Here is a 27,532-nt window from a genome sequence, read left to right on the forward strand (position 1 = left end):
AGTCAGAATGAACTATTTTCAATATTTTATGAAAAAGCATGGAGAAGGAAAAATGTGGCACAGAGCTAGAGAAGGAAAATTATTTTTCTGATGTTCCAAAAAAGAAAAGAGGGTAGAGTCTTCAGATGACAAATTGGTAATCTTGAGTTTGATTTCTAACAAAATTTTAAAAGGGGTTATTAAAATGTAATATCCCTCAAGAATAACTGGACTTAAAGTCAGGACTTTGAAAAAATGGGAGGTCCGAATCTCCTTAAGATAACTGTCATTAATAATAATTTCTTACATTTTGCCTTTTTCAGTAGTTACTTGATAAAAATTCAGGGAACCATCAAAGATGTAGAGCTGGATTTCAGAAAAGCATATGACAAAACTCATGATTTTCTGGTTGTCAAGATGAACAGATATGGGCAAGATGATTAGACAGTTAGCTATTTGGAACTGCCTGAAGGATTAATCAGAAGGATAGCCATTAATTAAGCAACATTCACTTGGAGGAAGATCTCTTATAGAATGTCCCAGTGATCTGTCCTTGGCCCTAGTTTTTTAAGAAACTGATAACTAAATGAAGGTGTGGATGACATATTGATCAAATACACAAATGACAAAGTTAAAAAGGATAGTTAAAATGTTTGATAAGATTGGATACAAAATCTTTTGACAGGCTAGTGATGAGTTATAATAAAATTAGCAATAGGAATAAATGTAAATTCTTAGTTTTGGCTCAAAAAAATCAACTGTTTCAATAGAGAATAGAAGTATTTTGAAAAACATTCAATATTAAAATATATATTGAGTTGTTTGTAGCCTGCAAGTTTAATAAAATAAATTTTGTGTATGGCAGCTCCTGGTTCTTAGGATACAGGATGATCAATCAGGAATAGTCTTGCTCCTGCTTAGAACACATCTCAATCACCATATTCATTTCTGGGCATAAGATTTTAGGAAGGAAGCTAACAAATGGGTTTGTATCCAGACTAGGATGACCAGGATAGTGAGTGACTTAGAAAAGATGTCCATAGGAGTTTAGGGGACATGGTAGCTGTCTTCAAGTATTGAAGGAAAAGAGAGGGGATTTCTTGCCTGGCTGTAAAGGACAGGATTAGGAGCCAGCTGAAAACTGCAGGGGCAGACTCTGGATAGAGGGGGAAAATTCCTAACAATTATGGCCAAAAATTGAATGAGTTATCTTAAGCTAGTGCATTCCCCTTAAGTGGAGGTAGTCAAACACAGGCTGGAAGACTAAGGGATTCTTGTTTAAATATGGCTAGGAGATAGTCTTACAGGAGTCTTCTCATTTAGATTTGGTGATTCTAGGAGTTCCCCTTTCTCTGCACAAAAATAAACTGGGGGAAACATTATATATTATTTTGTTTAATTCTTCCTATATATATAAAGAAATGAAAACCCAAAAAGGAGGCGAAATTTGCTGCATGTTTCCATAGGAGCCTGTAAGAAGATAGAGCAATGCAGGAAGGGGTGCTTGCCTAAGGCCTCCCAAGGGATCTGCTCAGCAGTAAGAGTATCATCTTTGCATAACTAATGTTTCTTCAACTTCCTTCCTCTCTACCCTCTACCCATCCTTTCCCCGGTTCTCCCTCCTGCAGGAACAGCTCTTTCCTCAAGGCTGCAAATGTTGCAGAGGAAGAAGGGCTAGTTCAAGGACAACCCAGACCAGCGTTTGATTTTTTTCTGAATGGAACAAGCAGAAATGACACCAAAGAATTTGTAGAATTAAGGGATTGCTTGAGGCAAAGGGGGATAATCTATAATACTGTTTATTTAATATTTTGTTCATAATAGCCTCCAGCAAAATCAAAGTCTATGTCCTATGGAGCTCCAAAGACAAAATTCACAGTATCTGATACAATTTACATAAACACAGATCGGAGATTTTGCAAACACTGAGGAGGGAGAATGTTCAACAGCTATTTCCTTCATTTTGATATGCTTCCATAGATCTGTGATCTCACCAACACAGTTATTCCCTTTGGGGTCAGCTATAGTGGATAGAAGGTCAAACCAACCCACTCCCCTCCCCCAAGAACCTGAGTTCAAATGATTCTTCATATACTAGCTGTATGACCCTGTATTAACCTTCTTGCCTCAGTTTCCTCATCTGTAAAACAAACTGGAGAAGGAAATGGCAAAACACTTCAGAATCTTTGCCAATAAAATCCAAACTGTGTCATGAAGAGTCAGAAGTAATTGTTGTGCCTTCTCATTCTGCAGGGCTGATAGTGGTAGATCTGGAAGGGATATTAAATCTAGTCCATCCCTTTCATTTTAAAACCCGAGTTTTTTGACTCCAAATAGAGTATTCTTCCTCCTACACCTGGTTGAGCACCTACACATCCTCTGTAGGGAATCTTTGAGATTCTTAGGCCCAATTTCATAAAGAAATGTTCTAAATGAGTCCTATAGACTACAGTAGGATATGATTACTCGTAAAAGTAAGTGTAACTGGTAAAGAGCAGGAACTCTTATTTAGTCCTACACAAGGTGTTAAACTCAGTGGCATTGATCAGACAGTGGTTATCTAGTTTAGCATGTGAGTTCTCTAGTTCAATATGATTGATTTAATCTTACAACAAATAATGGCTCCCTAGTGATAATGATTGGTTTATACTCAGTATACTGGAATGATGTAATTGTAATAGAGCATGTAAGCTGGAGCTCAAGCTCTCTGACTGAGAGACATTCCATCTTCATCAGCCTCATGGTGGCTCTCCTGTTTCCCCCACTGAGACCAAGGTCTGTCTGAAGGGCCCCCAGAAAGGCAAGGAGACAGACTGTGAAGGAGACAATAAAGATTTCTGGACCTTATCCCTGGCTATTCTCATGGGATTACTCTGCTGAAACGAAGGCTGGTCCCAAGACCTCCAGAAAGCTAACCAGAACATTATAGTAACTGACAAAGGCCTAACTCTTTAAGGACGACTGACACTTATGGGGGGAGATGTGTGGAAAAGACATCATTTTGAGGGAAAAGAAATCTTCAAGTCTGAAAAAGTCTCAACTATGGCAGGAGAAGGAGATGGTACTGAATAAAACTTGGGGATAAAAGGGGAAGCCCAGCTAGTTGTAAGAGTTAAGACCTTCGATTTAAGCTCTCTGGATGACTCCTTGAAATCCAGAGTCCAGCAATTTGATAGGCTAACTTTGATCTTAACTGAATCTGATGCAACAGAATTTATTAATCACCTACTAGGTGCATAGAACTGCATGAGAAGCTAGAATTACAAAAGATTTTTTTTTTAAAAGTCTTTCCCTCAGGAAGCACACATTCTTCTAAAGCGTTTAGTTGACTTCATGTCAAAATTGTGCTAATTCACTGCAATTAAGTTATTTTGAAAATACCATACATTCCATTTCAACTAAGATTAATTAGGTACCTATTATTTATAATGCACTGAGACACAAATGCTCATTATAACATAGTGGGTTTTTTTGTTTGTTTGTTTTGTTTTTTGCTGAGGCAATTGGTATTAAGTGACTTGCCCAGGGTCACACAGCTAGGAAGTGTCTGAGACCAGATTTGAACTTGAGTCCTCCTGACCTCAGGGCTGGTGCTCTATCCACTGCGCCACCTAGCTGCCCCTATAACATAGTTGCTTTTTGGGGGGAAATTTTTTTTTTATTTTATAGTTTTTATTTACCAGATATTTGCATGGGTAATTTTACAACATTGACAATTGCCAAACCTTTTGTTCTGATTTTTCCCTTCCTTTCCCCTTCCCCCATGTCAGGTTGACCAATACATGTATAACATGTTTTTTTTTTTTTAATTTTATAAATTTTTTTGACAGTATATATGCATGAGTAATTTTTTTATAACATTATCCCTTGTATTCATTTTTCCAGATTATCCCCTCCCTCCTTCTACTCCCTCCCCCCGATGACAGGCAATCCCATACATTTTACATGTGTTTCAATATAACCTAGATACAATATATGTGTGTAAATCCCATTTTCTTGTTGCATATTAAGTATTAGATTCCGAAGGTATAAGTAACCTGGGTAGATGGACAGTAGTGCTAACAATTTACATTCACTTCCCAGTGTTCCTTCTCTGGGTGTAGTTGTTTCTGTCCATCATTGATCCACTGGAAGTGAGTTGACTCTTCTTTATAACATGGTTTTTTAAAGGAGAGACAAGACATGGGTGGAAAGATAATTAGATCTGAAGTCAGAAGGACCTATAGCAATTGTTCATTCCTTTCCCTCACCTGTCAATATAGGAGAAAGACTGCAGAACTGGAGTGAAGAAGACTTGGGTTTAAGTCCTACCTATGACTGACTATCTGTGTGACCTTCAGCAAGGGGCTCAGTCTCTGGGCCTCAGTTCCTCATCTGTAAAACGAAGGTTTAGGGAAGAAAGGATCTGGATTCAAATCCTACCTGTAACACTTTCTATCTGTATGATATCGAGGCAAATCTTTGAACTTCCCTCAATCTCAGATTCCTTCTCCATAAAATGAAATTTTGAATGAGATTGTCCCCAGGTTTCTTCTAGTTTGAACTCTCATTCAAATTTATATAGACTCCGTAATAAAAAGCACTTTGCATACATTATCAGGTTTGATAATATAAATCATCAATAATATATCAAAATGATGGCTTACAAAAAGTCCAAAATCTGAAATGCAAAAAAACTCCCCCCAAACTCCACCGCACTGGGATTTTTACAGAATTTGTGCTCTTCATTTTTGTTGTTGAGTATGTGGTAGCCAGGGCCAGAGCTTTAAGAAAATAAACAATATATATCAGATGTATGACAGGTTAGTCAGACGGAAAGGACTTAGTCAGTTTCCTGGCTGGAATCTGAGCTCCCACAGCGCACCTGATACTTACTAAAACCCTTTCCAGCCTTATCCCGCTTTGAACGTCACGGCCACTCAGCGGAAGGTGAGAAATCATCCCGGACGACTCCACCCACTGGGCCCAAAGGCTTACAATTTGTATTCGTTGTACAGAGATAAGAAACTGTGTATCCTTACTCGGCTTCCGACAGGTGTATTAGGATTCTTTCGTAATGAAGCTCAAATTTCCCCAGGCAGCCCTCGATTTCACACCTATTTTTTATATTTATTATATATTACATATTATAACTGTATTACACCTTTTTATTTATATTTAAACGTTTTATTTGCACCGGTTCCTTCTCTTTCCCCGGATGAGCGAGGTGCGCCCGAGTTTAAATCCCGCTTTAGATCCTAGCTGGCAATCCCCCCCAGCCTCAGTTTCCCCGTTTGTAGATTTGTGCCGCGGGCCCCGGGACTCTCCCGGAGCGCTCCAGCCCCCAGAGGCTCAAGGTTGGAAGGCTAGCCTTCATCCTCGGCGCGGGGAGACCCAGGATCACACCCAGCACTCGGACTCTGACAGACGAGACGCAGACTAGCTTCATTTATTTCCAGGGAAGCCGAGGAAGCGGAGCGCGAGGGACCCTGGGACAACATCCAGTTTTTAACCAGCTTTTCTTTCCGTACTCCCCCTCCCACTTCAGGGAAGGCAGGGGCGTGTCAACCATCGTGTGGCCCGGACTCCCAACTCTTCCCTCTCTTCTGCCCCACCCCCGCCCAAATCCGACGCAAGCGCTCTCGGGGACCTCGTGCTCCGGACCGACTCTTCCCCTTTTCCGTCTCCTGTTCCGCCCACTTCTGGCCCCTACGCATGCGCCCTCAGAGGCAAGACCAGTCGCTCCTCGTGCTGTCTGGACTCTGACTCTCTCCCTTCCCCTTTCCGTGTTCTGCCACGCCCCTGCTTCAGCTCCCACGCACGCGCCTTCAGAGACGGGGCTGACAAGTTGTTGGTTATGGGTGGTTCCAGGGCCGGACGGGGCGGAGGAATGGGTGGGAGAAGGCGTGTAGGGGGCGGGATCGGAGCACCTTGGCTCCGACCCAGGGCTGGCCACGGGGGCTGAACCGAGTAGGAGGGGGGAGGGTGAGATGTAGAAATCAGCTGACCCAATCTCGTGACAGCCTCGGGCGGCGGCCACGCAGGCGCTGTTAACGCGGTCGCCCGTAGCCGAAGCGAAGATGGCGGCCTCCAGAGCGAGCCTCTGAGAGGCAGCGGGAGAAGGAGGCGGAGGGGGCGGAGAGCGCGGCGGCCTCAGCAGTCCCCGGCGGCTGAGAGCAGGAAGTGGCGAGGGGGCTGGGCCAGGCTGGGCCGGGGAGCCAGGCGGGCGCCTCAGCAACCCTCTGGGCGCGGCGGCGGGAGCGGCGGCGGCGGCAGGAGGCGGCGCCCGGCCGGGCAAGCGAAGAGCGCGGAGCGAGGACCGAGGAGCGAGCAGCGCCTCTCCGGTGCCCTGCGCAGGTAAAGCCGCTTCTCCCCCGGCGTCCTTCGGCGTGGCCCCGAGAACGCAGCGCGGCCTCCCTTCGGCTCGGGAGCTCGCGCGGGGCCGGAGCCGAGGCGCCCCTTGGCCGGACCCTGCGTCCTCCGGCGCTGGCCGCCTGCCTCAGCAGGTTCGGGCGGCGTGCGGGCTCCGCTGCTTTTGCTTTGGTTACTTTGACTGTGCGAGTAGCGGGGTGGGAGCAGCTGCCCCGTTACCACAGCTGGAATGGGAAGTTATTTTTTCACTCCTCGTCCCCTCCCCCTACTTACTCCCTGGTAAGACCACAGACCCCCAGGTGCACCGCCTGTTTCCTTTATGACTTATTAATTTTGGTCTTTTCGTGGAAAAAAATCGTGATAATCTCTGACAAGGCTTTATTTGAGGCTGTTTTAAAAAAAAGTTTAATGGTCGTCTTTCTAGCCCTCCAACTGTCTGGAGACAGTTCTTTCTTAGTGCCGAAGAGTTGACTTTTAATCCCGTCTCCAGCCCTTCCTCGGTACCTACTCTCTTCCTGCCAGAGTATTGGGGAATTTTATTGCGGCGTATTTGCAGTAGTAAAATCCAGTAAAAATTTCCAAGCGTTTTTTTTTTTTTTTTCTCAGGAGTTTCAGGTTTTGTGTTTTCATCCTATTCTCTCTTTTTTTTTTTGGCGTGATGAAAATGTGCAGATTTGTAGTCAGTTTCAAAAAGCTGGGTTTAGGTGAGTCACTTTCATAAATAGAAAACAATGTGATTGGCTCTTGGGACCAGTTCTCGTCGTTACATCTTGAGCATTTTATCTGTAGACCAGAATCAATTCCTTTTTTTATTCTAACGTTCAGCATATGTAAATAGACTAGTTTTATGCTTTCAAAATATTTAGAAAATGTAAGTTTAATATGCTTTTAAAGTCATTGCCAATTAACATCTCAAGTTCAGGTTAAAGTTGGCAATTAAGGTTTTTTTTTTTTAACATTAAGTGGAAAATAGGAAATAAAGGTAATGAAGATAGGAAAAGGAGAGTAAGAGAAGGACAGAAAAATAGCAATGGAGAGGAAGGCAGCAAGATGTTCAGTTCCTGGAAATTATTGCCTTCCTTATTCGAATGGGGGTAAAATAGCAAATATTTTTCCATGAGTAGAGACTTTAAATGTAACAGTAATGCTTAATCACACCGATGTTGAAATTAAGAAATTCGCTTCAAGTGATAATGAAAACTGCTTACGGGTTATTTCTTTTAAAGAATAATCATTTTGTGAGTTAAAAAAAAAACCCTGAAGCAAAGTTGAGATAGTTTTTTAGTTTGAAATTAAGCTTAATTTTCAGCTTCAAGTATGGTCCTTAACTAACTTTGGCAAAAGGTTGTATGGATAACTATGGTTTAAAGTTGTTAAAAACTAAAGCATTTGGTCTGATCTCTTTCACAGCCAGTTTCTTCCCCCCATCTCCCCATTCTGTCCCTCAGTTGATAAAGATAGTTGGAATTGTTGGCTTAGGTCTGCACATGTTTTTTCTGCCCTCCTGAGGGCAAATAGTGTGTGGAAACTTTAGACACCTTCTGAGATTCTAAAAAGTAGTAAGAAATAATTGGAAGGCAGTTTGATATAATGAAAATTATACTGGATTTTGCCTGGGAAAGTGGGTTTGAATACTGGCTACTGCAGCTTGTTGCCTTGTGTAACCTTAGTCATGCTGGACTTCACCTTTTATAATCCGTAACTACATATCCTTTATACATTGAAATTCTGTAAACCAAGTTGGGCAGCTAGGGGAAAAAAGCGGCAGCAAAAAGATTTTATTTCCTTATTATTTTAACCCTGAGTGTTGGCTACAATAGTTGAAAGTGACCAGAGGGATCTTGTTTAGAGACTTAATCCTAGGACCTAAGATTGGGAATTGTTTTGCTGATGACCAGCTGAGATAATTCATAACGTCTGTGAGACATATCTTCCAGAGTCTTCCGGTATTGAACTAAACGATTTGTAAGGCCTCTTGCATCCTAAAACTATGATGCAGTGATTTAAATTATAGAGTCCTTTAAGAGCTGTTTAAAGAAGTTGTGGCCCACTTTGACTTAGGTAACTGTAACTGGTATACTAGTTGTAGAGTATACTTTTTAACATGATATTTTACTAGTAATTCTAACTCAAATAACCCCTTAAATGCTTTCAGGAATACATGAATTTGATCCAACAAAGCTCATACATTTTGTAGCTATGCCTTACAATATATACTAGAAGCTCCTCAGTATTGACTTGAAATTAAAAAGCCCTGTTAGTTTGGGCCCTGGATCTATTCAAGACTTTTTTCTTTCTATGTGTGCCACGATTTGATCGGTCTGGAACAATTTAGGGAAGGCAAAACAAAGCTCCAATGCATTTTGAAAAGAATTATTTTAATTCTTTCCATCTACAAGTTTAAGATTGTTAATATATTTTAGGGCACTTGGGTGTTTTGTTTTTTTCAATTTTTGTCTTTTCATTTGAAGCAGCAAAAATATCCTTAACCTTGGCCTTCTGTTCTTCCTAAGGAGTGCATATTTGTATAATCTCTAGGCATGATACAAGGCCTCTTTTGGGTGCTTGTCATTCACTAACGGGGTGGGCCTTCCTCTCTCCACCCTCCATCTTCCCCTTAGGGGTTTTAATTGCAGATTTAATTGAAAAAGTTAAAGATCCCTTAGGGAGTATATATCAGAAAATACTAGAACTTTTTATTTTGTTACTCTCTTAAAGTATGGAAAGGGAAAACACTAATAATAATTTAAACTTTTTAACTGTGAAAGGGACAATTTTTAGGTGCTTAGAATGAAACTTTACTGTACCTGATAAGTTGGAAAATTTCGTGTTTGTATTATTACATATTAGCCAGGAGAGCACTGATAGGTTAAAGCATGGCTTAAGAAATGTTGCCCATTGGAACTGAATGTCTTGAGTCCATCTATCTTTCTCCTACCTCTCTCTCTTTCCTCTCTCCCTCTCTCCTTTCTCCTCAAAAGTAATCTTATTAGAACCTTGAAGGTAAAAGTGCAATTTGTATATAAGGTTAAAGGGCATACTAAACTGGTACTTGGTATGCTTGCATCAAACATCTGTTCTGAAGATAAAGTGACAACTATAAAGGAACTTTCTGAGAAAGCTTCAATGACATACAAATTGAAAATTATGATTAGGACCTCTTTTATTGAATGGCTTAAATGGATTGACTTGAAATTCATGAAAGATGAATGTTGAAGGCATTTTCAAAGTTAGAAATATTAGCACCATGGAGTGATGAGTAGCTGGTGAAAAATTAAGACTCAATGAAATGAAACTTTGCTAACTATAAATTTTGTTAGGAATCCGTGTTTGATTGTGCTTGGATCTTAATCTCATTATTATAGGGAGTTGGTATGTGTGGAAGTGCATATTTGCTTAGAACACCAGGAGCTATTTGTACTACAGGCTAGACTTGAATGCAGATCTTCTGTCTTCAGTCTTGGTTTTCTATCCATTTTACTATACTGCTTCTTATCCCCTAATAAAGAAGGATTACTCTATTGTGGCATATATTTCTCAGTTTTGTGTTTATATTCATTACTGCTTCAACTCTGGTGTCACTTTAACATTTCTGATGCTTAGCCACTGAATTAGGATGAATGAAAAAGATCTTAAATTCTTTGTGCACCACAGTGTGATGATTTGTGTTTTGAAAACTATCTTCACAAAGATAATGTACTACCATTTGATGAGTGTTTATAGTATAGATAACAAGCTGAAATTTTATGAGATTCTAACTTCGTTGCTATCTACCTACATTTATTTCATTCTTAAGTAAGTGGCTAAAGAGAAATCAGAACAGCAGTGGGTGATATATTTTAAAAACCTCATTATAGAAGGGTCTCTATAACCCTCTAATTCAGGTCACTTCTGAAAGGACTCTAAAGACCCAAGGCATTCTATTCATCTACTTTTCTTGATATCAGATCTAAATTTATTTCTGAGCACTTTTCACCATTTCTCTTGATGTTGGTTTTGGCTCTGAGAGCCAAACAGTTTAATCCCAATTTCAACTTTTTTTTTTTTTTCTTTTTTGCTGAAGCGATTGGGGTTAAGTGACTTGTCTAGGGTCACACAGATAGGAATTTAAGTGTCTAAGATCACATTTGAACTCAGGTCCTCCTGACTTCAGGTCTAGTGCTCTATCCACTGTGCCTCTTAGCTGCCCCCAATTTCACTTTTTTTACATTTGACCTCAACAGGTTCTTTGCCACTCAGTCATACTGATCTCCTTGTGCTTAGAATAAGACATTTCACTTCTAAGCATTTTTAGTAACTGTCCCCCAAAGTGGAAAATCTCTCCCTTATCTCTGCCTTCTAGCTTCTGTGGCTTTCTATAAGTCTGTGGGATTTTAACATTTATTATAGCTTTTTATTTACAAGATATATGCATGGGTAATTTTTCAGCTTTGACAATTGCAAAACCTTTTGTTTCGATTTTTCCCCTTCTTTCCCCCCACCCTCTACTCCAGATGGCAGGTTGCCCAATACAAGTTAAATATGTTAGAGTTTAAGTTAAATACGATATATGTATACATGACCATACAGTTATTTTGCTGTACAAAAAAGAATTGGACTTTGAAATAGTGTACTATTAACTTGTGAGGGAAATAAAAAATGCAGGTGGACAAAATTAGAGGGATTGGGAATTCTATGTAGTGGTTCATAGCCAACTCCCAGAGTTCTTTCACTGGGTGTAGCTGGTTCAGTTCATTGCTGCTTTATTGGAACTGATTTGGCTCATCTCATTGTTGAAGAGGGCCACGTTCATCAGAATTGATCATCATATAGTATTGTTGGAAGTATATCTCCTGGTCCTGCTCATTTCACTCAGTATTAGTTCATATAAGTCTCTCCAGGCCTTTCTGAAATCATCCTGCTAGTCATAAAATCCCACCTTCTACAAGAAGCTTTTCCAATCCTTGACGTTAGTGGCTTTCCTCCAAGATGATCTCTAGTTAATCATATGTCTTTTTTGTACATTTCAGTCAAGTCCAACTCTTAGTGACCCGTTTGGGGTTTTCTTGGCAAAATACTTGAGTGGTTTGCTATTTCTTTTTCCAGGTTATTTTATAGATAAACTAAAGCAAACCTTGTTAAACCTGTGTGTCACAGGACCACATCAGGTCAGATTTCATCTCAAGAAGATGAATTTTCCTGAGTCCAATATCAGCACTTTATCCAGTGTGCCACCTGCCTGTCCTATGTTTATACAGAGTTTGTTTAATATTGTCTCTCTCCCATTAGGGTGTGAACTTCTGAGAGCAAGGACTGTTTTTTGCCTTTGTATCCCCACTACTTAGCACAGTGCCTGGCATTATGCTTCCTGACTTAACATGAGAGTCCTTTAGATATATTTGGAAAACAAATATCATGCTCCTGCTAAGTCTTTACTGGGTAAAATTTCCTCAGTCTTTCAACTACTCCATGTATGTATGCATTCAAGAACTTTTTATTTATCATTCTACTTGCTCTCCTTTGGACATGCACACTCTTATGAATGTCCTTAAACATGGCACTGAGAGCTGAATCTAACATTTCAGGTGTTAGTCTGAGCAGAGTACAATGGGACTATCATCCTGTCAACAAACGCAGCTTATGTGTAGATGTTGTTGCATAGCTTTAGTTCGATGAATGGTTCTTGCTTTCATGAAAAACTGGTCAGACACAGTATTCCAAGATGATTAATAATGTGCTTATACTGAAAATAGTTAAAGACTTAAATGGTCATAAATACATTCCCAAAAGAAGAGCTTAGTTTGTTTTCATGACAATTTTAGTTTTTTGCATAATAGGATAGGAACCCTAAATTGTAAGATCTTAAAATGGTTCTGGAAAGCCACATTAATTTCTTTAGAAGGAGCTTCTTTTTGTAGTTAAGTTAAAGATTACAAGTTAAATCACATTAAAAATAAAGCAGTGGGTTAAAGTTCTCATGCATGGCAATGTTTCACTTAGACATTATAAACACCCCAATATGTATTATTTTTAACCTGTTTAAAATTCATTTTATTATTTTATATATATATATATATATATATATATATAAAACTCACTTAACACTTTGTCATATTTATTGAGACAAAAAATTTTATAAAAATTAAATTTAAAACAACTAACTCTTGAACTTTTAAAGACTTTAAAAACCTCTTTGGGTTTTGTGAAAGTATAATTTTTTTTAAAAATGTAGTTGATTTTTCATAATTTATTTGGTATTCCATTTCTTCATAACATAAGATTTCTTTCCTAATTTTATTACATTTGGCAATGTAATTTCAGTGGAAATTTTTCATAAAGTAAAATCATAGCAAAAATTTGGGGAAAGTTAAATAGATGGTTTTTTTTTTTTTTTTTTTTTTTTTTTTCCAATTGAAATTAGGTCATTTATGGAGTGAGATCTGAACAGTGTACATGGGAAGAGTAAAGAAATTTAGTTTTGATTGAATATTTGAAAGTGGTTAATGAAGATAAACTTACATTTTAGGTCTCTTAAAAACAGTGGGTTTAAAAGATTACTGTTATCTTATGTTGGAGTCACAAGGTACTTGACTATTAATTATTATGAAAATCACTTCCTTTTGCAGAATATAAACCAAAAAACAAAAACAAAAAAAGACAAGTAGTCTTGATTAAAGCTGCTTTTTCATTTACCAGGACATTTCAGTATAACCTGTACAGTTTTACAAGTCATGACAAACATAGAATAAGAGTTATGCAACCCTATACAACATTAAATTAAGTAATTTGAAACTGAATTAAATCAGGCTCATATTGTCATTACCTCTTGTTTGAAATCTTGCAAAGTAAAGTTAAATGGAAAGCATCAAGAGTAAATTGGCAAATGCTAAATTGGTACTATTTGGGAAATGTTCATCCTAATAATAGGCCAAAATGAGATTTTTAAAAAATTGTGAATGGGGTGTTCCTTATTGTTGACTTCTTCCTAGGAAATACAACTGTGAAAACTTTGTAAGTCAGTAAAACATTACCTTTAATTCTGAATTAGTGGTGAATAGTAGGAAACTAGAAAAGAAACACTGAGAAGATCTGTAAATGAGATTGCTAGTACAGATGTTTATAAACGTTGATAAAAATCGATACCTCCAAATTGGCATACTAATTGGCATCTTATTGTATTCTCCTTTGTACAATACTCTTCGTATAGTTTGCATTTAGTATGTTGAATTGAATGGCATTTAAGTCAAAGGCTGGAGATAGAAAGAGTAAAATGTAACTTTACAAAGGAATGGTTGAAAGGGTGTGTCATTACTTCATAAAAGTAGAAGACAGGGAAAGCAATTTCATAGGGTTGAGATATATAAATATATACTATAATAATTAGGAGATGAAGATGAAGTTGAATTTTTTTTTTTTTTTAACATGCTACACTATTAGTCTCTACACTACATGTATTGTATCTTAGTTTTCCTGACTTTTTGGCTTTCTGAACAAGAAAATATCACTCATTATATGGGACCACAGCTCTGGGTATATGTTTTTGCCAGGTCTTTCGACTTGTGACCTCTAGCAATGAGTTGATAGGTATATTCTAAGGATCATTGCAGGTATTTTCTCCTTCCTTTGGTTTCTATTTGATTCTTCAACTCTTTGTGCCTTTTATTGCTTTGGATAGGAATATTACATGAGACTACAAAGGAAGTGGAGTAGCCCCATCTAGGTTCTACCTTATTTCCCCTGCATTTTTTATTTTAGCACAGCACTATAAAGGTTCAGTTTTGGTACTATATATTAGTGTGAAGTGACAACCTGAAGGAGTTGGTATTATTTTCAGAGCAAAATGTTGTGATGATATGTAGTAAGAAAAGTAACTGTGGAGTTCTGCTTAGAATGAATGGGGGGGGGGAGAGAAAGAGAGGGTGTTTTTTATATTAGTAACCTCTTTTTAAAATAACAATAGCTTTTTATTTATCAAAATACATGAAAAGATAGTTTTCATTCTTTTTTTTTTTTAATTAATAATTTTTATTTACCAGATATATGCATGGGTAATTTTACAACATTGACAATTGCCAAACCCCTTGTTCCAATTTTTTCCCCTCCCTCCTCCCCCAGATGGCAGGTTGACCAATATATGTCAAATATGCTAGAGTATAAATTAAATACAATATATGTATACATGACCAGACAGTTGTTTTGCTGTACAAAAAGAATCAGACTTTGAAATAATGCACCATTAGCCTATGAAGGAAATCCAAAATGCAGGCAGACAAAATTAGAGGGACTGGAAATTCTATTTAGTGGTTCATAATCATCTCCTAGAGTTTGAAAAGATAGTTTTCAACATTCACTCTCTCAAAATCTTGTGTTCCAATTTTTTCTCTCTTCTTCCCCTAGACAGCAAGTAATCCAATCTAGTTTAAATATGTGCCTTCCTGAATATATTTTGACAAAGTGAATAATGGATGTCAACTTGTGGTCTACTTGCTTAATCCATTTTATTTATATTGGGATATGTATGATGACATTGTTGACTTTGTTGGATTTTAGTTATAATGAAGTTGTATATGCCATGGGCACAGTATAAATGATGATAATCTACCTCAGGGCCAGCTTAATTAGTTAATGGAGAAGCTACAAGGTTTCTAGTTCTTTTGTCTATGCTGCCTCTTAAAAGCTGAAAGGAGTACAAAGAAAGTACACATCCTTGAGATATGGAAACATTGGAGTATTTTTTGCCATTAATAGAACTGTTTGGGGCACTGATGATGTAAATACATATAAAAGACAAAATTAAAAATTAATTTAATTAAAAAAGAAACAGCCCTTTATAAGCACCTAAGTTAATCCATAATGGCAATAATAATACCTGAAATATTTAGTACTTGAAATTATCACTTTCAGGTGATATTAATACTTGGAAAATTTTAAATTGATCAGATATTGTAAGGTAGTCTGAAAAATAGAAGAAAATCAAATGGAAATATTGAAACTATATCTTTTAAAATAAAACAACTGTTACTGTTGAATATAGAAACATGCATGCTTTCTTTTTTTTTTTTTTTTTAAACTAAAAATCTCCACATTCCCCCCCCAAAAAAAAAAAATCTGAAACAGTCAGTGCGCTCTAGATTAGCATTTCTCTCTTTCTAAATTCTTCTTGATTGAGAAAAGCCATGGAATTAAGAAGACCCATTATGTAGCTTCCTGTGAAATATCACAGCTACATAACAGTGAACAAGATCAGTTCATTTAGATGTTCTGGGTAACTCCTGAGGAGGTTAAACTATGGAGGAGCTTTTGGTTTGTTTCAGTAAAGAATTTCTGCAATGGAAGCTTCTTAGGTGAAATCACAGGTCTGGATCAAAAGAAAAAATGTCCTGGTATTAAATTAATTACCATAAAAATCACTAATTTGGGATCTATTCAAGTGTAAATTTTTGTCACATTAAACCATTTAAACACTTATGGAAAAAAGCTGGTCAGATGGGGGAGACAGGGCAGACTGGAGATCACAGAGGGAGGACAGGAATATCAAGAGGGACTGGGGACAGCAGAGGTTTTAGCTGTGACAACCATAGTATCTTACTTTACAAATTCTGCAAATTTTGGAACTATGCTCAAAAATTTATCAAATTGTACATATCCTTTGATCCAGCAGTGTTACTACTGGGCTTATATCCCAAAGAGATCTTAAAGAAGGAAAGGGATCTGTATGTGCAAGAATGTTTGTGGCAGCCCTTTTTGTAGTGGCCAGAAACTGAAAACTACGTGGATGCCCATCAATTGGAGAATGGCTGAATAAACTGTAGTATATGAATGTTATGGAATATTATTGTTCTGTAAGAAATGACCAGCGGGATGATTTCAGAAGGCCTGGAGAGACTTACATTAACTAATGCTGAGTGAAATGAGCAGGATCAAGAGATCATTATACACTTCAACAACAATACTATATGATGATCAATTCTGATGGACGTGGCCCTCTACTACAATGAGATGAACCACATCAATTTCATTTGTTCGATAATTGTAACGTGCTCTCCTGGCAGTTACAATTACTAGTCTGTCCTAGACCCACCAGAGTACCTTTGACCACTGTCCTTTGCAGTGTGAACTCTACCCGGCTCGCCTCCTCTGAGGCCTTCTAAGGTCTCTGGCCACAATCTCTTGAATCTATAGCTTTAATAACCGGTAGCGCACTCAAGAACAACCACATGTAATCTTAAAAGCCTTTATTATACCTACTCACATAATACCCTAACTGATGCCCTGACTTGTTGGTTCCCGAGTGAACACCTGGTCAGAAGACCCATGTGTTCACTACCAAAACCCTTACCTCTTTTGGCTATCCATCTCGGCTTGGCCACCCAGGCTAGGGAGCCAAGGTGAAGAATGCCAGGTTAAAGAGAGAGCACCTGCTGCCTGCAGTGGGCTTACATAGGGCCTGTGAGGTCACACACACAGCCAATTAGCGAGAGAGTCACCCATTACGAAGCTATCTCAATATGGCCAGGACCCCGCCCAAGGGCAGTCCTAATATCCACAGAAATTACTTCTGGGTCTCAATGATGCACTGTGGTGCAGCCCATTTAAAGGCTCCTTACAGATAATGAAGAGAACCAGCTACACCCATCGAAAGAACTCTGGGAAATGAGTGTGAACTACAACATAGCATTTCTACTCCCTCTGTTTTTGTCTGGTTGCATTTTTGACTTCCTTCTCAGGTTATTTTTACCTTATTTCTAAGTCTGATTTTTCTTGTGCAGCAAAATAATTGTATGGATATGTATACATATATTGTATTTAACATATACTTTAATATTTTTAACATGTATTGGTCTACCTGCCATCTGGGGGAGGGGCTAGGGGGAAGGAAGGGAAAAGTTGGAACAGAAGGTTTTGCAAGGGTCAATGATGAAAATTTACCCATGCTATATCTTGTAAATAAAAAGCTATAATAATTAAAAAAAAACCATTCTGCCTACAACCTATATTTAAAAAAAAATATTTCGAGGAGCAATTTAATCATTAACTAGACCCATTACTCTTTGTTGAGGAATATTGGAAAATCCCTTATAGGAAAGGTGTGGCAACTATATTTCATATACAGGAGTCTTTTCCCTCTTGAGGGATGGGCATGCATCAGCATAGTGATCAGCCATATCATGGTTAAATAACAGTTTTCAAGATAGCTTATAACATTGTGTCAATAAGGGAAGGACTAGTTTACAAATGAACTTTTACAACTCTGATTATAAATTGGGGGCTATCAATGTCTTATATTCCCTTAATTGAATTCTTTTCAGTGTATAAATCTTCTCATTTTCTATCGGCAGAAAATGTTCAGATTTTTTGCTTTGCTCATTATTTGGTATCATTGTTTACATATGAGAAGATTAATCTAACAATCCTAACCTATAGTGAATACTTACATGGACGTTACAAACATGAGACATTTCTTGCCCCCCAAAACTTTGCAGTTTATAAAGGAATAAAGTTTTTGTCTGCCTTTAAAACAAAGTTTGGTTTGTGGTATATCTATACAGTTAATTATCTTTTTAAAGCAATTTGCAAATTAGAATGATGCTTGAGTTTCAGGTTCGTATATGTAGTAAGCCATTTAAAATCACTTTATCCTTTACTAAAATTAAGTGTATTTGGAAATTTCAATATGCTATATGTACATTATATAGCAACAAGGACATCTGTCAGTTGTATTAAGAATCTTGTGCTTCAGAAATGTCCTTGTTCTGAAAAATTAACTTTTATTTCAAGGTTTTTATTTGTTTAGAATGTCTTATTTCCTTGCTTTAAAATAATAATAATAAAGGTAATATCTTGAAATGTTACTTATTTCCATTTTTGAGAGTACTAGAAAATTTGACCTTGAGTCATCATTTGTTTCAAATGAAAAATTTTTAGCAAAAGTCCATAGAGAAGAAACTAAATTGGTATTCTGGTGCTGCAGCTCTTTCAAGGCTTTTATGTCTAGAATATTCCCTACAAGTTCTCCCTTTTCTTCCTCTCTGCTAATGGGTTCATATTAATCTGATAATAGAAATAGAGATGATTGGAGAAGTCCTCATAGGGCACTGAATTGCAATTTTAGATGCCCATGAAATTTGTCTTCCTTTGTTGATAAAACTGGTAGAGAAATAATTTAGATTATTTTCAGAATAATCACTTTTAAATACCTAAAAAGAGGGTAATTTTTGGGGGGCTCATTGATCGGTTTATTATGTTTCTACTGAAGTACCTATATAAATTCAAACCATAGAGTTAGAAGCTAACTTGACACTGAAATTTAAAGAAAATTCCAATCTAGCTTGTTAGCACTTACTGGCAGAAATGATTGCTTTCAGTATAGCTCTCTCCAATGTTCTCTATATCTAGACAAAAAGGGGAGGGAATCTGGGGGGATAGTCAGCATTATCTGAGATCCTAGGAGAGGTAGAAACAACACTGTTGTTATTCTATCATAATTTTTATTTATAAGAAGTTTTTTTTTTCCTAGTTTGCTAGAGAAATGTTTTCCCATTTGTGAACAAATTTGATTTAATAGTGATATTCCTACAGAATTGAGACTTTATAAAAATTTCTAATGTAAGTATTTGGGTTTGGGTTTTTTGTTTTTGTTTTTGTTTTTGTTTTTTGAAAATGAAGTTGTACATTTGTTGTAAAAATTAGTAGAAATTTCACTAAATCTTGTGTTTGAATTTATTTTTCAGGTCTCAGTGCAAAATGAATATTATTAGGGAAAATAAAGATCTGGCCTGTTTCTATACAACAAAACATTCATGGAGAGGGAAGTAAGTATTTCCTGCATATTTTATCTTCTATTTTCAAATGAAAGGTGCTTTATTTGCCTTGTTAGCACTAATTCAGAGTAGTCATATGCTCTCTAACATTATTCTTGAGAGCATGAGTGAGGTATACTCATTTTTCAGTCCTGATGTGGAGAAAACTGAATTTTGAGTTTCTCTTTACCTTGTACTAGTACTTTAAATGCATGTAATGCCCTAAAGTTATTGTTTTTTGAAAAACTGAAGAAAAGCACCATTTAAAGAGAATAAGTTGATGTTTTTAAAAAGGACCATTTTCTGATTACATTACTTCTGTAAAAGCACTACATTTTGCTTTCCTACAATTGATTGTTGAAATCACATTCTTATTTAACTAACCCCATTATTTATGTTTTTGTACTTTAAAGTATTTTGAATGTGTAAGTGCACAAGCACTCAAGATTTTCTAATATTGATTTCTGATTTACTTAGCTTTAATATGTGCCTGAAGGTATATCTTCCTTTAGAAGCTACTAAAAAGAATTTGTCAGCAAATAAAAATAGAAATGGCCTCTAAACTATATATAAGTCTTTTGTAGATAATTTACTGTTTTATAAAACCACAGATTAACATTATTTATGTTTTAATGTATTTTTGTTTATTTTGTTAAACATTACCATCTTGTTTAGGTTATACTAGGGAAGTGATGTAGGCTGTAGCAGCCTATGGGTCACAGGTTTGACTTCTCTAGTCTAGGTAATAAAATTTTAGATTCTATTTGTCTTTTAATTTCCATTCCATTTCTGACTTGACCTATTTAATCCTTTAATATACCCAACGTATAATGCTGGACCTCTTAATCTCATGTTTAACAGTGGCCTCTGTGGGAATATGTATTCTGGGTTCCAACTTGAGAGTCCTGGGACTACAGTAGGGGGAATGCCACCAGCCCAGGAATGGGAGTAGGGAATCCTCTAGTTTGAAACCACTGTTACTGATTTTTATAATTTGGGGACTTGTAGGGGCACAGTTTGACAGAAGAGATTTGAATGACGGAGCAATAATTCTAGAATAAACTAAGGAGAATATGACAGGGATTTAGAGGATGAAGCTGTCAAAGTGGAACTTTATCCTGATCTATATCTCATAGGTGTTTATTAATTCTCAAATAGTTCATTTCCCTCTTTTCTTCCTAGGGTCCCAAGAATATCCTTTCTACTACCACTAGGGAAGTGTCTCTTGTAAGCTATGCTCTTTTCTCCCTATCCTCTTTTTTTTTTTTTTTTTAAACTTAGATTGAATAGAGCAAATTAGCTGAAAGTAGGGGAGCTGGAGTAGGTGTAGGAGTATTGGGATGAGATTGAAGAGAGAATTTGGAGTCTAGAGAGAGTGCATGATGAATTTGGATCTAGGATGAGGGAAGTAGTGGAGTAGCTTCCCAAATGTACTCTTCTATCATCTATTTGCTTCCATGACACTTTGTTCTAGGGACAAGAAGCACAGTAAGTTCAAGTGGTGATTCTTGGGCAATATCTTATAGAGAAAAATGGAAAAGGGGAAATAAGAAAGTGAGGGAAGGAATGGCAGTTCTTAGGGTTCTCATGCTACTTGCCATAGAGTTGTGGAGAAGCCAATTTTTTTAATGCTTTGTTGTTATCTTTTTGGAACCTTTTCCTTTAATTTTTTTCTTTTTAACCTATTAGTTTTATTGAGCCCATATTTTTCCTTCATAGTAAAACTGGCTAATTTTAAATAAAATTTTCACTATAACTAGATGGAACCAGTTATCTCAGTTTTTCTTAAAAAATTGAGCTCTTAAAGTTGAGTGATATTTTATTAAAATAACTGAACAACTTCAGTTATCTTGTGAGAAATGACACAACACTTAATTTTGATAATGTGCCGGCATCTTGTAGTTGCATGTAGTTACATTTATGAGTAACATAAAGCCTAGATATTACAGTAACTTTTTTTTCGTAAACTTTTTTATCACTACCTCCTCTGAGAATTTTAAGCACTTCATGTGTAGAGTACCTAGAATTTGGAATCCAAGTAAGGTAATTGTTTAAAAAAGATTCACTTGGAGAAGATTTAGGCATCATGTGTATATTATTATACAATAAACATGTACAGATTTTGTGTAACTTTTTTTCCCCCTGAGGCAATTGGGGTTAAGTGACTTGTTCAGAGTCACCAGCTAGAAAGTGTTTGAGACCAAATTTGAACTTAGGTTTCAGGTCCCCCTGACTTCAGGGTTAGTGCTCAATCCATTGCCTCACTTAGATGCCCTTCTGTGTAACTATTAAAAAAAAGAAAACATTGTATAGATGAAGCAAAACTTAGTGGCTCCCTAGTCCTGAAGTAAGAGGCTGATTCTGCAAGTATTGTTGCATTAACATGTTTGCATTTTTTCCAGGCTAGTTGCCTTTTCCTGTATTGTCTTTGAGCTTCCTGCTCAAAAAGCAGGGTTTGCATTAAAGTGGCTTTTGAGTAATGCTTATGTACTTTAGATCTGTGCTTTTGACTCTTCTTTGTTATAGTCTTAAAACTTGAGCTTGATCTGAAATTACTGTAGATCTTTAAAGCTAGAGTTATGACCATAGCTCCTTCTATTATTGATTGTTGTCTTGGGGCTATAGGCTGTTTCTCTGATATTCATTTACTTTATATACCCAGTCCTAGATGTCTAGAAACTGTTCATTTATCAATTTATTGGATTATATGCCTTCTATTGTAAAGATTTTTTTTCACATTTCACATTTAATCCGATGACTAATCAATAATAAAAGTATGTCCTAGCATAATCTTAACTGTTGCTGCTGCTACTACTATTACACATTTATATAATTTTATGAATTTCTGAGCCCTTTACACATTCTCATTTGACCCTCATAACAACCTTAGAAAGGAGATGCTGTTAATCCCCATTTTACAGATAAAAAGGGTCACTACTTGCCTAAGGTCACATAACTCATGAAGCATCCATAGCTGGATTTAGATTTCTGACCAAAGATCTTAAAGCTTCTGAGCTGTTTGCTGCACCACCTAACTGCCTCAAAAGTTAAAATATAATGTTAAATTAAAAGGGGGGGGTATTAAAATTGAATCACTAAATGAGGTGTCAATAGAGTGTATTCCTTTATAATTGTTTTTAAGCCTTCAAATGAATGTTCATTGTCTTAAAGTTTCAGAGCAGTGTTAGTTCTAAATATCAGTAAAGATATAAAGGTTCTTTTTGTTATAAGAAACCATAATCTGGAATTCTATTCTTAATTTTATGCTACTACTTGCCAATAGCAATAACTTTTTATTTTAAACATATCATAGTCATCTTTTTTCCCTTAGTAACCCGACAGACAATAAATATAAAATGAGATTGCTCTCAACTACAAATTTTCAACTCTGCTTTTGTTGGTGAAACCATCTTTAGGTTTTTACATCTTTAGCCATTTTTACACTTGAAAAAATGAAGTTACAATTAAAGTTTTATTTTCACTATCTATGTCAGGTCGGGAGTTTTGTGGGAGAAGTAAGATTCAGATAAAGAAAAACAAATTTTCTTTCCTTACCTGAAGCATAATTTCCTGGTTGGCCAAAGTCCTTTGAGACAGGAAGGGAAGCTCCAGGTATTCCAGGCAAAGTAGAAGGGCAGGTTCACCTTGGAAAGCTTCCTTTGCATTTGAGAACAAACTAGGTTTTTATTTTGTATAAAGAGTTTGTGTAAAAAATTACTTATTGAGCATTTGTGTTTTAATCAGATTGATGTTTCATTGGACATTTAAATATTTTGATATATTAAATGCAAAAAATTCTGAAGAAACCTGTATATACTCATACACACATATGTAAGTCTAAGTCTGTATGTATATATGTGTGTGTGTGTGTGTTTGTATACACACACATTTCACACAATATATAGACTATATCTATATAGACCAGTATATATATATATATATATATATATATATATATATATATGTATATGTATATGTATAGGGATATATATACATAAATATTTTTTAGTCTTTTTTTCATTACTTTAGATTGCCTGTTGTAGTACTGATATTTTTTTCTCACATTTCAACTATTTAATATGATCTTCAAAAGTATGCCCTAGCACAGTCTAATTGTTGCTAGTACTATAAGTATGCATTTATATAATTTTAAGATTTGCAAAGACCTTATGTATATTATTATCTAATAACTCTTAGGTATATAACCAATAAAATAGCAAATGGATAGTCTCTAGAACGACTCTCCCTCTCTCCTCTCCCCCACTCCCCCTAATTAATAGACTAGGACTAGAATGGGGCCAGCTATATTATTGACAGGGAACTCCTTGGGGAGGAGAATTCCTGTAGCGTGTAGGTCTAAACTTTCTTGGCAGTTTGTAGAGTTGCTTAGAGCCACGAGAGGTCACATGACTTACCCAGGGCCTCATAGCCAGTTTATGTACAAGGTAGACCTTGATCTCTGGAACCTCATTCTTTACTTTCACTTTGCCTTTTGTCTACATCACTGTTCCCCAACCCAATGTGGCCTAATGAGATTTATAATGGCTTGCAGAGAATGAGAAAGACTGTAGGAAAGGATATATGGAAGAGGGCAGTGAAATCTCTGAATAAGTAACTCTGTTCATGTTTGAGCCTCAGGTGATTGGTGACCTCTCACAAACTAAATACTGTTTCTCTGGCTCTGTTTCTAGTCCTATTTTTTACTCTTTTTATTTGCTGTTTTGGCCTATTCTGATTTCTCTTTTGCTTAACATTCTGCCCTTAATTTAAAAAAAGATTATTTTGTTTGTAGGTATCTCTTAAGAATTTTTATTTCACTTTACTTTAATGCACATTTCTTTGAATCATATTGGGAGAGAAAAATCAGAACAAAAGGGAAAAACCATGCGTTAGGGAAAAAACCCATATATAATAGAAGTGAACATAGCATGTGTTGATTTACATTCATTCTCCATAGTTCTTTTTTCTGGATGCAGATGACATTTTCTATCCAAACTTTATTGGAATTTCCTTGGATCACCGAATTACTGAATCAAGTCTTTCATAGTTTATCATAGTGATTTCATAGTTGCTGTTTTGTATTTCTGGTTCTGCTTGTATTATTCAATATCAGTTCATGTAAATCTTTCCAGGATTTCTTAAAATTCAGCTTATTCATCATTTGTTTATAGAACAATAATATTCCATTACTTTCATAATACCACAACTTATTTAGCCATTTTCCAATTGATGCTGCTCTCAATTCTTAAAAGGTCCCTTTTAGCTCTAAATCCTCAGTTTAATTCAGATATGGTTAATAAAATAAGATTAATAAATGGTTTCTTAATTATTCTTACAACTCTCTATGGACAATTAGAGAAGAACTTGCACAGAGAAGGAAGGAAAGTTCTTGGGGGGGGAGGTTATTTCTTGAACCATATTCCCCCCATCACGCATACTGTATCATTCTGATGCTGCTTTCGTACTATATAGATATTTTAGCTAAGAATTTATAAAACAATTTTTTAAATGTGTTTGAGATAAGATGTAAACTTATTTTTAACTTTGAAGCTATCGAAAATTGCAACATCTCATTCAAGTGAAGGAAAAAGGAAGCCCCAAAGTACCATTTAAAACTTTATTCTCATATTGCATAATTTCACTTGACCATTTTAACCTCCAAGATACACTGGAACTATAATTTTTTTTATTCAAATGAAGTTGTCATTTATTCTATTCAATGTTACTTTGAAGAAATAGAAAAATTACAAATCAGGCTTTTAAGCCATACCTATGAATGACAATACATGACTTTTGATTTTACTATCCCATTTCTCCTAGTACTTTATTAGGCAACCCACACTTATTACTTTTGCTTTCTCTTCCTTATTTCTCAATTAATTCTAGTCTGTTTTTTTTTTTTTTTTTTTAAGCTCCACTCAAACTGCTGTCTCAAAGAGTGTTCTAAATCCAATCCTTTGTTTTCATTGGTACATAAATTTCCAGTAAAGAAAGTCTTTTTACTGATGAAGATAAACATTTTTTTAAATTGTTGAGGCTGTATTAACTTTTATTTAACGTTGTCTAAGTCACATTTTTTGTTTTATTCACTTAGATACTTCCTTAGCTTAGGCTCTCATTACAGTCTAGGTGATTAAAATAGCCTTCTAATTGGTCTTGCCTCAAATATCCCTCATTTTAGTCCATTCTTCACCACTACTGGTTTTCCTTTGACCATGTCACTTCTCAATAAACTACAGAGATTCCTTAATTTAACTTTTAAAGTTCTTCACAACCTGGCCTAATGTCTTTCCATCCCTTTTGGGCATGATGTTGCAGTTGAGATCAAGTTTTGCTTACTCTTTGAAGGAAAGATGCGGCCCATTGTCAGAGCTGATAAGGGGACCTAGTTTTCCTTAGTAATTCTTTACATTCAAACCATTTCATGAAGTAAATAGTATAAAGTATTACTAGCCCTTCTAGTTTACCGATATGGAAACTGAGGCTCAAAGATTTTGTAACTAATTGTGTAACTGTAAAAGTGTCAGCGCTTTGATTTTAACAAGGGTCTCTCAACTTCAAGTCTAGTGATCTTTCTTCCATGTTTCTTCTTTGGTATGAGTTCTCTATTTTAGAGATGTCAGAATTAAGGAAAAATTACTTTTAATAGATTCAGAAAGCCATTGCTGTGGCTGCTCATTTAACCATTAGATATTGTAAACCATCCATGCCTTCTCATCTTGTATAATTCTTAATGTGCCCTTCCATAAATCCTCCAAAAAAGAATTCAACTTCTGTGTTGAAGACCTTATTTTTTTCTTTTGTGAGTTCTAGTGCCAATTTTGGAACTTAGTAAAATGTGCAGATGCTTCTGCCTTTTAAAGATAAAAGTCATGGTGCTTTTTTCTGTTCTACCTCAGATTTTTTCAAAGCGTATTTTGAAAGACTGCTGAGTACCATCTTTTATCAACTTTTCTAATTTAGAATCTTTTGAGATCCAGAAACTACCAATTCAGCCTGTGCTACACCTATGTAGAGTTGTTAAAATGTCTTATTATATTTTTCTTTTTATTAAAATTTATATTTATGCCTAAAATGTGTTTTTATATTATAAAACATCAAAGGATATTAAAAGTGACACCATTGGTAAAACAATTTAAAATTTGTTTTTCAATTTAATGATCAGATTGTGTTGATTCATTGAATTGGAAAAAATAAAAATTAAACATTTTCTTTATTTTAGGTACAAACGAGTTTTTTCAGTTGGAACCCATGCAATCACTACATATAATCCCAATACCCTAGAAGTTACAAATCAGGTAAGTGTCAAGTTTTTTGTTTATAATTCAGTTTGAATTGATTCACTTATCTTTGCGCTGTAGACATGAATAGATGGGACCAATTGTCAGAAAAATAGTTTAGCGTGATGTGCATCTAGCTTATGAAGGAATTGAAACAGTTGAGGGCTTGAGACAAGTGGACTATGGACAAGGGCTATGAGGCCTTGGAGACAGAAGGGCTGGATTGGGAAAGTCATTTAGCCTTAGTGTGCTTGCTGTTAAATATTTATAGTAAGTAGGAGGTTTTTATTAAGAAAATATGATCTCTGTATGATGAGTTAGAAAAATTGCTCTTTTTTACACATGATAGTTTATCATCTCTTGTATAATTTATATGGAATGTTTGTTGGGAGTAGTGGCTGAAATTGTAAATACTGACTAGTCAAAAGATTAAAATATAAAAATACTTGAAAAGATGATTGGAATTCACCTTGTCTTTTTTGACAAATGAACTTTGGAAATCATAATTAAGTGATCAGGTTCAATTAAACAAATATGTGCTTTTTTATTATTATATTTGTGTATTTGTCACTATTTTATGCTATTTCATATTTATAAAATTATGAATTGCCTATATCATAGATAGGAATACTTTTATCTTCCCCTTTCCCCTTCTTTTCTTTTTCTTTCTTCCTTTCTTCCTTCCTTCTTTTCTTTCCTTTCTTTTTTCTTTCTTTTCTTTTGTTTACAATTGGGATTAAGTGACTTGCCCAGGGTCACACTGCTAAGAAGTGTTAAGTGTCTGACACCAGATTTGAACTCAGGACCTCCTGACTAAAAGGCTGGTGCTCTCTCCACTGCACCACCTAACTGTCCTCCTCATTTTCTTTTGCTACTAAACTTACTAATTTGGAAACTGGAAAGCTGAGTGCTGGTTTGGCTTCTATGCCATAAAATTTGACTTTTTAGACACTTCCATATATTGTAGTCAGTCAGGTATTTATTGAGAGCTTACTGTGTGTCAGACTTTGTGCTAAGCAATGGGGATGAAAAGAATGATAAAAACATAGTCCCTGTGCCCTAGGAGTTCTCATTCTCATTTAGGAGACAACATGTAGACAACTGTGTATATGTATGAGAGAGATTGTGTTAGTGGACTCTATT

General features: G+C 36.1%; 1 protein-coding gene across 1 annotated transcript in view; it reads left to right on the forward strand.

The window, feature by feature from the left end:
* The first annotated feature begins 6,183 nt into the window (after positions 1-6,183).
* Positions 6,184-27,532, forward strand: part of DNAJC13 (DnaJ heat shock protein family (Hsp40) member C13) — a 106,135-nt gene continuing 84,786 nt past the window's right edge. Inside the window, 3 exon segments of the mRNA XM_074271102.1 lie at positions 6,184-6,315; positions 19,041-19,121; positions 26,332-26,407. Coding sequence (XP_074127203.1) covers positions 19,054-19,121; positions 26,332-26,407 — 144 coding nt within the window. The 5' untranslated portion in view covers positions 6,184-6,315; positions 19,041-19,053.

Source organism: Sminthopsis crassicaudata, chromosome 5 (assembly GCF_048593235.1).
Source record: "Sminthopsis crassicaudata isolate SCR6 chromosome 5, ASM4859323v1, whole genome shotgun sequence".
NCBI lineage: Eukaryota > Metazoa > Chordata > Mammalia > Dasyuromorphia > Dasyuridae > Sminthopsis > Sminthopsis crassicaudata.